The following is a 12,011-nucleotide window of genomic DNA, read 5'->3' as shown; positions in this document are numbered from 1 at the left end:
TTGGGAATCGGGCCTGGAGGGGCTCACCAGGCCCCGGCGCGTGCCGAGCTCGGAGCGGACACGCTGGCCGCGTTTCTGCCAATACCCGTCCGATAAACGGCCACGGGGAGCCCCGGGCCTGCAGGGATCACCCCTGCACTGAGCGCTGCCACAGCGGCCAAGCTCCTGTTTGCAGATTTGCCAACCAGCCTCTTGCAAGGACCCATCGTTTATTTTGCAAGGAGTTGACCTCGCCTGCTTTGCTGATCTCTGCTCACAGAAAAGGAGAAGGGGAGCAGGGGGAACTGGCCCTAGAACCCGCCTGCTCTCCAAGCAGCTTCTCCCTGCCTGCCCGAGGGCTCTGGATCTGTTTCCACACCTGATCTCGTGCCAACACAGGGCTGGGCACAGGCACTTCCACACACATCTGTGCAGCTCCTGCATGACTGGGTGGGAGGCAGCGCCAGCCCCTCCGCGCGGCCGTTCGCTCCCTCCCTGGAAAACAGCCTGGGAAGGAACCGAATCCTGCTACAGGGTAAAAGATCACAAGGAAAGCACTGGCGAAGTACAGCCATTTATTGGAGTAGCCAAAAGAGAGCAAGAACAGTAACCAGTGTCCCAAACTGTCCTTGAAGCACATAGCCAACACATCATCGATTTTAGAAAACAGCACTTGGAGTAGAACGTATTTTTAACAAGGAGACTGTTGTTTGGATCCTCTGAACTTCCTTAGCTGTAATTCTAAAGCAGATGCAGGAGTCTTTCCCCCCATTTAAAAACATAATCAAAGTTTTAGAATATAGAATTATATGAATTAAAATATCTCCACTCATGACGGTCTCTGGCTTTACTGTTCAGTGTAAGAGATGCAACAGCAACTCATCCTGTACGTCAGTCTTTCTTTTTCTTGTGGTAGTTATGGCACACAATACAGCGCTAGAAGAACAAATGAAAAACAGCTCAACTAATTTCACAAGCAAAGAATCGATCCTCTCCTATGTTTTCTTCCTAGCTCAACATATCTATTCTGCAATAGATTTTAGCCTTGTACCAGCGCAAGAAGAGAGACAAAGAATTATGAAGCTATGAATCCCATTAGCATCAAAATGCAACTATGGAAACAAGGGGATTTTAGGGAGATAAAGTATTTTTGAAAGAGCTCTAGACGAAGGAAATATTTCTTTAACAAAGCAAGCATTCTTCATGGACCTGAAATCCAAAGCACCTTATAAAATTGAATTTGTTGCTGCTTTCTCTTTTTACTTAACAGCATTAATCACTAAAGGCTTGCCTAGGTGGGCAGAAAAAAAAATCCATTTCCCATTGTATTAACTTCATGCACATAAGCAGCCTTTCAAGACCCACGTAAAGGCAAACATCTCTGCCCGTTTTCCGAGGAGAACGACAGCTTGTTCATAAATCCTGTTAGTAGCAAACATAATAGGCCAACTCCGACTTCTGGGCAGGCAGGAGCCTCAGAAGCACTTGCGTCTGCAGAACGTCCCCTGGACATTAAGCACGATGTACATTGATCACCCACAGTACCCGGAGCGCTGCGGGAGAGGCAGGCACGGCCCGAGGGGCTCGCGCCGGACACGGACTGACCTGTGCAGGGCGGCAGTCGACAGCTGGGAACGTCAGCCCTGGGATCTTAAATATTGGGATTTTTCCAGTTTTGAGATATGCTGAAATAAATACGCGCAGAGATCAACATCCTTGGCCTGTCTTGCTCTCCCTGTTGAGGCTGAGCTAGAACCAGGGTGAGGGGCAAAAGCAAGCACCAGAAAAGTGCAGATATTTAACAGATCTTTCACATTTGCAAAAGCCTAAGTGCATTTATAATACGGAAAAGGCACACTAGCAGAGACATACTCCCTTTGCTTGATTCTTAGTACAAATATCTCACTAGCCCGCAAAGGGACAGATTTGGTGCAGGCATCTGGAGACGCTCCGCTTTTAAACTTTACTCTTCAGTTCCCAAACACCCACATCTAACATAAAATTACTGCTGTAGCACAAACAGCACAGTCTAAGAGTCAGGTTGATGGCTATGTGTAAGCCAGATTCCAGACTCAGCTTGCCTGAACACTTACAGAATACACAAGTACTCCAGCAAACAAAAATACACTTGAATTGCTCCAAGGAACACTCTTGGCCTGCACAATTTGGGTTTTGACTAACAAGAAATCAGTGGAGAAAATATCCCTGAGGACTTACAATTGATTTCATTTATTATAACTTCTCGAACAAAAGCTCTCAAGGGTTCCTGGAGAACTTTAATCTGAAAGAGAGAGATGACTCAATAAGAAAACCAAAGGAATGCATTGCTGAAACCCTGCCCAATACCATCTAAGTGGATTTGCGCTTTCTTTCTCCTCTTTTCCTTCCCCTTCCTCCTTGCTGTGCTTATTCCCAGGGCTCCTTTCCCCCTCGGAGGCCGGAGCGGTGCCCGTTCCGCTCCGCGCCGACGCGGGACTCACGTGAGCGGTGCCGTTGGCCGGGGAGCGCAGCGAGAGCGCCAGGCTGCGGAGAGAGGGGAACGCGCGGGTGGAACGGGGGCCGGGCCGGCGCCGGGCAGGCCGGGGGCCCCGTCCTACCTGTCGAGGGCCGCGCTGAACCGCACGGCCCCGTCGGCGACGTGCGGAGCCGCTGCCAAACCCAGGTCCTGCAACGAGGATGGAGCAGCTCACCAGAACTGCGGCCAAGCGGAGCCCAGCGCTGCCAACCGCTGCACAAGGCACGAGCAAGGCTGGGCTCTCTGTTACAAAATAAATTATCCATGCCTAGTTTTCAGTTGTTAGTGCTTTTTTGCTGGAATTCATCCAAGAGTTTCTACTCAATTTATTCATATAAAGGTACAAATTCACAGTGTGTCATTTACCCACCAGCCTCCGCACAGGGGCTGCCCTCCAGCCCCCACACTTCACTGCCTTTTAAGCAGAAGTTGGTCCCCAGCACTTACAGCCTGCAGGACAGCAAGAACCACCAAGCTCTCGTTTCCATTTTTGCTCATTATCTCCAGCTTAAGGGACATGTTCATGGCGCAGCGGTTCACAGCCAGGTGCACCTCCAGCGGGACGAGCACCTCCACGATGACGACGAGCGAGAAGGCGGCCGCGGGGCACGCAGGGCACTGCACGGGGACAGAGCTGCCTCAGAGCGACGCGGACGCTGGTGCGAGCGCAGGGACAGCGGGGACGGGCGGTGGGGACAGAAGGAGCCCTTGGAGTCGCTCCTGCCCGACCAACCGCACACGCAGCCGCCACAAGAGCTTCCTCCCGTGGCATCCTCAGCACGGCACAAATCTCCAGGGAAGCTCCACGGCCTGGGCCACACTCACCTTAGACGTGATGGTATCGTTGAGGGCCTCCTCAAGAGCACGAGCCTCCGAGAACTGTTTGAAACAAACACAAACATCAGCTGGAGATGCCCCATTTCCATGAAAGGGCCATGCAGAGCTCACCTCCTCCCAGGAGGATGAGGAGGGGACACCACCTCCTCCACCTACACGGAGCCTTCCTCACAAACGATACCCACGTTAACAAGAAACCCACAGGTTCCCAAGCTAACTTCTCTTTACAGTGCTTGGTGCTCTTCTCAGTGCAGTCTGAAGGCAGTTTCTCTTTTTATAATCTAGACAAATGCAATAGGTTCTTTTTCCTCAATCAGGTTTTCAACAGCTGCCTCCAAGCCCTTTCAGGTAATTAAGGAATATATAGGAGCCTCGGTTAGAGCAGAGAGCGTGACAACAGGCTCTGCGCTCTGCAGCAGCAGCTGTGCAGGTGTTCGGAGCTGCAGCTCCAGAAAGACAGATTTTATGCAAACAAGTAGTGCCTGAAAGCACGCATTAAATGTAGCAATAAGCATTGGAATGTCACTGAGAAAAAAAACCCAAAACAAAGCAAAACACACACACAACCACGAGGTAGAAAGAGGTACTGAGGAGCAGGCACTAGCCCAAAATGCTGTGGTAAGAGCCACATCAGCTGGAAGCTTGAACAACCCAGATAGCTGCATCACTCACTGTTTCAGGGGTGCAAGGGATGGTCCTGGGCTTCTCAAAGACTATCTGCGAGAGGACAGTGGTAAACGTGTTCTCCCCAATGGTTTCAGCTGTGCCATTTGCTACCAGCGTCACCTCAGGGCTGGCTGGCAGAGATGGAATGGGAATTCTCTTCTCATCATCGGTCTCATATTGAATCTGAAAGCCAAGACAACACCACACACTCACTATGGGAGAAACTCCTTAATTACCGGGTCTCAACGAGCGCATGCTGCGAGACGTGAGCAGGAGAATCGCGCTCCGTGAATTCCAAGCGACTCCTGACAGCTGACGAGCTGCACAACAGCTTTCCTGCCAACTGTTCCTCTGCTCAGTGTCACAGAGGAAGCAAAGCTCTAAAACTGCTCAGAAGTTATCAAGCAGGAAGGGGTGAAACTTCGGTCTGAGAAGCGACCCTCACAGCTCGCACTCACCTGCAGAGGTATTTCAATGGAGGAGTTATGCACTTTGGGGGTCTTGGGCACATATATCATTTTCCCCATTTCAAATGCAATTACAGCTGCATAGAAACAGAAAGAAATTTATAGGGGGAACCCCAGAAGAATATCAGATCAGGTGGAAGTCTATGGTTTTGAGCGGCTGCTGAACCATATTAGACCGCCTAAATTAGCTTAAATAGTCATCAAAACAAGTTTGTTATTCTCAAGTTTATATAATGGGCCTATTTAAAGCCAGCAGTTTGTAGACAAAAACAAAACAGAAGTATCACCTAACAATTGATACAAGAGAAAAGGAAAAGAGTTTGCTTTGCATGCCTGAACCTCTTCTCGGCCCCCATTGCAGATGCAATTTGCTCTTCATAGGCCTGGATTGAAATAACCACAGAGGAAGACATTGCCTAGAAAGACCCACGTCCAGGCTGCCCCCTTCCCAGTTCCTCCATTCCATAAGTTTCTGACAATGCTTAAAAACAGAGCAACAGCTGCACGTACTTAGCGAGCAGCCCGGTGACGCTCCCTCTGGAAGCTGGTATTAGACCAAGGGGTACGTGGTCATACCCTGTATTCTGTCACACACAGTGCCCAGAATGGGAAAGTGACAGGGTCTCTCCCACCCAGATCACCAGATGTAACAAGGAAAAGGAAAATGGGGGCGTCACTCACAATTTATACGATGCAGCAACTTCCTGTGCCCAATGGAAATGCAATTTGAAAGTATTTTAGGTGTCTGAAACACAAGAGAATGTTATTCCATTCCAGACTCAGCAATTTTATACAGATGTCAGGGAGAAACTAGGTCTGCTCTTTCCCCCCTGTCAGAGGTGCCTGTGCGTCGCCCCTCTGCCACGCTGCGGCTCCAGATGCGGGTACTGCCCAGCGCTGCAGAACGAGTAGAGAAGACCCCCTCTGGAGGGCTGGGGAATGGAAGGGCAGCTCCAGCTGCTCCAAAGGCTTTAAAGGGCTGCTCCTTTTTCCTAGTCGGGAAGCCACGGGCTGCAGCTCTGGAGAACTGGCATCTCCACCCATGCTCAGGAGGCCGAAGGGCAGAGCCGAGGCTGCTTCCCCAGCAGCGAGAGCTGCGAGGAGGGGAGCTCGCCGGGCTCTGCTCCCATCCAGGCCTGGGGGAGCTCAACCAGGGAAGCTTCCCTTCTTTCTCAGTGTGTTAGGAAGTGAAAGCAGAAATGAGCTGTACCTTTTCTTTTAACTCCGACAGGACGCTGTTTCTTAACGTGGTTTCCACGCTAACACCAGTGTTGCTGCAGACAAAAGGAAATCATTTTGAAGCAGAAGGAATCATGATCAGACCAAAGCACTCGAGAGAAATTAGAGGGAGGAGATCATCAGGAGGTGGTTTTTAAGTGCTGCCACCAGGCTGCAGTCTCAGCAGAGGACAGTCCTGCTTCAGTTCTGGGAGCAAACAAGCCACAGCAGATCTCATACCACCTATATGGGACAGCCCAAGCCGCTTGTGAAATATATTGCCGTGAGTTAGTCTAAAATATAAATTAGTTTATTCCTAAGGAAAGGATGGGGAGAATCAAACAGTAGGACAGTATCTTGGTGGACTGGCACCCATGCAAGGCATTGCACAGAGTTTAAAAATCAAAAAACAATCTCAGTTTGTGACACCTGTATGCAGACACTGAAGGAAAGCTTTCTCTGGTCACTCAAATAGCTATGCTGCACAAATAAATCCAAAACAAAGGTGGTAAATCGAAAATACAGGCTGTATCTAATGGAGATTTAAAGGCTGCCTCATGCCGTAGCACAGGGCAGCTCTAACCCACGCAGATTTCTGCTTGCGACAAATCAGCAGCGCTCACCTCAAACTGATTCTGACATCTATCAGACTGGCATCACACGCGAGGTCCCCGACGCGGACAGAGCTGTTGCTCGGTGAATAGGCTTCCAGCAGAACCAGGGTGCTGCAGTTGAGCCTCGCAGCCGCAGTGACCACGCCAGGCACGAGGACACTTCCACTGTGGAGACCAAGCGACACGGAGCAGCTGCCGTGCCCCGCCACGGCCCCCAGGCTCGCGCTTCCGCGAAGGCGGCCGTGTCCACGTTCAAACCTGCCTCCCTCAAGATCTACCATCAACACTGCCCTTCCCAGCGCTTCCTCCCTGGGCAATCTTTGAGGGAACCTCAACTTCCAATGAAATATAAATGTGTAGTTACACCGGATCGTGAAACAGTGCTCTCTTTCTACAGTTTCTTGACAAAAACAAACAAAAACACACCAATTCCCTCTCCCTCCTCATGCCCATGCAGACACCTTCCTTATGCTCGTCTTGTGCTGTCAAAAGCAATCTGAACTCCACAGCCTTTGGCCAACACTCACCAAGTACCAAAGATGCTCAGAAGAGCAGAAAGGTTCACCTGGACCCCAGCACCAGGGATGCACTTGGCCTTTATTGGCAGAACTGTAGCATTCATGACATACAACCTGCAAAACGAGAGCAGAAAACAAGAGCAGCAAAGATATCTAGACTCAGCGTGTCAGGGTCCTTTATTTGCTTTCACAAACATGAACAATAATGTACTGTTAAACACAGAGCAGCAAGAAGAAGAACTGTCCCTAAACAGCTCGGGCGGAAAATGAAATATAGAGAGAGGAGGAACAGAAACGAGGCTGGCTTTTCAAGGCAGGCACCCAAGGCCGCATCTATTCTTGTCAAATTCAGACATTTATCCAATAAAACGCTTTTGGTTTTATTCTGCAGTGCCGTTCCTCTCCAGACAATCCCTTGCGGATGGGGTCTCAGCTCAGCGCTGTTTGCTGAAGCCTCTGTCTCTGCCTCAGCCTGCGGCTCCCGTGGGCAGACGGTACCGGCTGCACCAAACACCTTTACCCACCACGTTCCAGCGCGGCCGACGCTGCTGCTCCGGTGCAGACACCTTAGTGGGCAACGGGGCCTCTAGACACAAGAGAATCAGGCGGGAGCCTTTTCTCTGCCACTCACCCTTTGATAGCTATTGAATCCACTTTTAATTCTGGGAATGCTAATTTGCTCATTTCAGACTCAAAAAGGCTCCTTGTTGAATCTTCACAAGCTGTAAAGAAAAACACTGCTATTAGACGTGGTGTGCTGGATGGTGACCTCTAACTGCACGGAAGAGCATTTAAGTTGTCATTTTTTCCGCCTCTGTTCTTACACGAGGTAAGAGTCATAGGACACAAGGTGATGAGTTTATACTCTCAGTCACCTGAAGTTGCAAACAACAAAATTCAGTTCTTCAGACATGCCAGGGTGACTGAGGAAGCATTAGGCTTGCTTGCCTTCTTATGGGTGAAGGGAAACATTTTTGTTTGTAATTCAAGCGGACTGCAGCTCAAAAATAGCTGCTCCTGCTGCAGGCTAGGTGGAAAAAGCAAGACCTCGAAAACTCTGGGTCTACGAAGGAAGAGCATCTACAAAACAGACCTGCTTAGTTTCCTAAAAGAGCTGCTATTTCCAGTGTCTGAGAACTTTAATAGGAAGTATAAACAAATGTAAGCAGAGCAGCCAGAAAAGGGTCGTTGGGGAACGATCGCCCCGTGCACACATGGCTGGGATGAACTTTGCTGCTGGCCTTTCCTGCTCACCCTTCTCGTAGGCCTCCCGGGAGATGATGGCGCTCTCTGCATCCGAGCTTGGCAGCGACACCAGCAGACCACACAGGACAAAGCCTAAAACTTTTCGCATCTTCAGTCTTAACAACCTGCCAAAGACAGTCAACTACAAAGACAAGTCTCCTTTTGACACTTTTCTTATGTGTGAAGCATATAGGTCACAAATCACTATTGATTTAGACAAGGGGTGTACAGAGCCAGCCAGAGAAGTAAACCGAAAGGCCCACAAGTATTTAAGATATTGTAATTTCTCTTTCATTCTTTTCCTCCAAAATAATCCACCAACACAGGCTCTTTCAGAATCTGAAACAGCAACTCTGAATTGCCTTGGAAACTACTTGAAGCACACTTACGTGAATCTATTTTTACTTGACGCAAAATAGTTTGGGCACATAATACTGCCTTGGATAGGGTGGGAGCTTGGTCGTTCCCCCAGACAGCTACTACAAAACGTAGCCCTGGCAATAGCTCCTGACGTGGCAGTCATGCAGCGAGCAGCGCGCCGAGGCACCGCGGCAAATGCGAGCGACAGAGCGACAAAGCTCATCTGTGCAAGCGTTTCATCATGCGCTGCCGTGACTCACCGTCCTCCAAACCACGAGACAAAGAGCGGTTTTGTTCAAAATATTCATAGCAAATACACCTAGCATAACAAAAAACAGCAAGGGCTCTGCCCTTCTGCTTTACTCACAGCTCCAGTGACCAGAGGAACGTGCTGAGTTTGGAGATGTTGAGGGATGAGCAGCCGCCAAGCAGGCCTGCAGCATAAGAGCCTAGGAATACAAGAGAGGCACCAAAATCTTGGGAAAAGACGAAAGCCACATGGGTAAATAAGCACGTCCTCTCCAAGCCATGGCCTGCAGCAGGCTCATCGCTGCCTCCGCGCAGAGGGATCCACGCCGGGCTGCACCGCAGGCCCTCCCGGCTCCCCCAGCAATGCAGCCCCATGCTGCCTGCCTCCCCCTGCCATTCCCAACAGAACAAGCGAGCAAACACGCTCCGCTCAACAGCAGGGAGCGGACACGCACCCCGGCAGCCACGGCCAGGGAAGGAGGAGCAGGTCCCGCTCCCGTCGCCCTCCCTCCCAGCTCCAGCAGTGCCCAGCGCTGCAGGGAGCCCCCACTTAAATAGGGCCCGTTGTGCTCGGAACGCCCCGCCGGACACGGGGCTGACAATAGTCCCCACCGCGGGTCACACTAACCTCGGGGCCCGCGCTAGACGAGTGTCAACACCGAGAGGTGCCACTTGAGAAGAATGGACAGTCATGGTCTGTGCCTGGTGTCAGCTGAAGCGGGTGACAAAGCCCTTTCTGCAGGGGACACTCCTGCCTGGGTTGCTCATCTTGACCACCCTGGGAGCCTGCGGAACCGCACGGTGAGGGTGCCCACAGCCTGGCCCTGCTCCATGGAAAGGTGCTGGAGCCACCGCAGCCCCCTGCTCCTCCAGGGTGTCTCAGTCTGCCTACAAGGGACACCGATTTGCTGCACGGGTGACAAACACCCGACTTCACCAAAAACAAGGGGAAAGGTTGATCAGCAAGACCACGCGTGGGGCAGAGCTCCCGCCGCCCCTCGGGGAGCGGGATGGGCACTGTCCCTCGCAGGCCCGCGATGTCCTCCCCGGCGCGGGGACGGGCACAATGGGGACGCGAACAAACACGGCCGCCAATTTGCCGTGACACAGGCGCCACGCTCCGAGCTGCCCGGCTGCGATATTATCAGCAGCCATTGTCCAGGCGCAAACAGCTCGAGGCCACGCCGCAAACAATAGGACGCTTTAAAGCGGCCACATCGCCACCACCACCGTGCAGATGTGCTAATTGCTCATCTGCCTCGCGGTCTGTCACTGCCTCAGCGCAGTCCCAGGGGAGATACCCCAACAAGCCGATATTTTAAACAAGATTTGTAGTCGAAATGTCCATTTGCAGCATCGCTATCAGGCGCAAGCCAAGAGCTGCGGGCAGACACCGGAGCGCCCCGCGGCCTCCAGGCACCCGCGGCAGCACCGGGGACCGAGCGCCGCTGCCCACGCGGGACCCCGAGGAGCCCTGCACCGGCCGGGCAGGAGGCGGCTGCGCTCGGCAGGGCCCTTCTGCCCCGCGGCTGCAAGCGCCAGCACCAGCGAGCCAGGCCCCGAGCGCAGGGTTTGCGGTGAGCGCGCGCAGCATCTCAGCGCCCGCACGCGCTGCTGGCAAACACGGTCGCTGCCACGCTCCCGCAACCACCTTCCATGCTCGAGTACAAGCTCCCTGCACAGGCCCTCCTCAAAACACATTTTCACACGCCGTGATGCCCGCCAATACCGCAGGGGAGGCTCCAACGGGTAACTCTTCTGGAACAAACCATCACGCTGTGAGTTTGGTCCTCCCTCCTCCGCTTCCCTGGATGGAGGGATGAAGCCTCCCCCCAGCGCAGGAGCAGATGCAGGAGCCGATGCAGGAGCCAAGGGGAGCCGGGGGAGAGGGCGGCCCTGGAGGCCGGGCAGCCTCGCGCAGGGCCGTGGGGGCAGCGCTGCCATCGCAGCCTTTGTCCAGCCGCCACCGAGCTGCCCGGTTCCAAGTCACTTCACAGTGACATTCTTGTAGGAGAGGGATAATTACAAATTAATAAAATGCCAAGGCACACTGTATGGAACAGAGCATTGTTTCGCTGCTCGTGTTTACCTCTGTGTTTAACATTATACCTGCTGCAGAGCTCAGACTTCGATAAAAACACCGCCAATTACTTGTTAGAAGACGTATCTACTTCTCATCAAGCATTTCCCCCATTACTGTAAATACAGAGAAGGAAGTCTAAATGCAGCCATCCTTTCCTTTCTTGGGATCCAACAGAGAACTCCAGTTCCCAGCACAGCAGCCTTCGGAAAGCAGCGCCTCGGCCCTCCCACACGCCGAGCTGCTTCCCCGCGTTCAGCGCTGGAGCTTCCCAAGGCTGGATCCTGACTCCCTACAGTGCCCATGCAGTGGAACTGCCACCGGGTTCAGCTTCCCAACTGTCCCCTGGAGTCTATTTGGCAGAATTAGTAACGCGCACGGATACAAAAGTGCCCTCAGCAGCCACCTCAATGCCACAGGGCCATATGGACCAGAGGGAGGGCTGCAAAGGAGACGTTTTGGCCACTTTCAAGTCTTTATCTTGTTCTTACATCACTGGTCTTTCCAGCAGTCCTGTACCTGCCCTCAGCAGATTGCACTCCTGGAAAAGCAGAAGAGTCAGCAATAGGTCTACACTGTTCATCAGCTTTGAGCAACCTGTTCAGACAGTTCTCAGTGAGTTTTGTTGGTATTGTTGGAGGTTTTAAATATTCTTTTTCAAGGATTTCAAGGTCTTCCCTTTCACAAGATTCTGGGAGGATGGCACACCGCGTTAGGGAAACACAACCACGAGAGGAATAGGTTGTTGTGGCTCCTTTCTACCAACACTCCCATGAACGCATCCTCTCTTGGGAACAACGTGGTGCTGAGGGAGTCTGTAAAACACCTGCCCTGCCTGAACCCTGAGCCTCGTGAGGTCGCTTGGGGCATCTTCTCACTGCACTAGCTTGCAGCCAACACGAGCCTACTGATTCTGCAGCATTATTGACACAGAAGTAAGTCTTGAGCTGTGTTTCCTGACTTCACCATCCTAGCTTACTCCCCAGAAAAGGACTAAAATTATTTCTAAGAACAAAAACCTTTTGGTGGGGTAGCTGGGACACAAGCATGGATAGAGCTAAGAACGAGGCATCCTCCCACACCTTCAAATAAGAACGTGCAGCGTATAATCAAATCCCGTGTCAATTACGAGAGCATTCACGGCGACTAATAAAACACCAGTGGGTATCTATCTGCTCAGATAAGATTATTCTGTCACAGGACCAAGGCCCCACACTACGAAAGGTCATTCAACATTAATGGATGAAAATTCCTTATGGTTGT

The 12,011-nt window shown here is 51.9% G+C and overlaps 1 protein-coding gene across 1 annotated transcript; it reads right to left on the bottom strand.

Moving 5' to 3' along the window:
* Positions 1-870: 870 nt before the first annotated feature.
* Positions 871-8,168, bottom strand: LOC148594840 (uncharacterized). The gene is made up of 15 exons (XM_088523658.1): positions 8,069-8,168; positions 7,446-7,536; positions 6,824-6,928; positions 6,306-6,461; positions 5,675-5,738; positions 5,146-5,209; positions 4,456-4,541; positions 4,004-4,180; positions 3,320-3,373; positions 2,942-3,112; positions 2,577-2,644; positions 2,460-2,502; positions 2,197-2,260; positions 1,585-1,664; positions 871-915 (listed from the first exon to the last, which is right to left on the bottom strand). The coding sequence occupies exons 1-15, from the start codon at positions 8,166-8,168 to the stop codon at positions 871-873; spliced, it is 1,368 nt and encodes a 455-aa protein (XP_088379784.1).
* Between the last annotated feature and the right edge of the window lie 3,843 nt (positions 8,169-12,011).

Source organism: Tinamus guttatus, unplaced genomic scaffold, assembly GCF_059628265.1.
Source record: "Tinamus guttatus ecotype Peru unplaced genomic scaffold, ASM5962826v1 Tinamus_guttatus_pri_ptg000194l, whole genome shotgun sequence".
Lineage (NCBI taxonomy): Eukaryota > Metazoa > Chordata > Aves > Tinamiformes > Tinamidae > Tinamus > Tinamus guttatus.
Note: the sequence above shows the minus strand (reverse complement) of the source record. Positions and strands in the feature narration are given on the sequence as shown.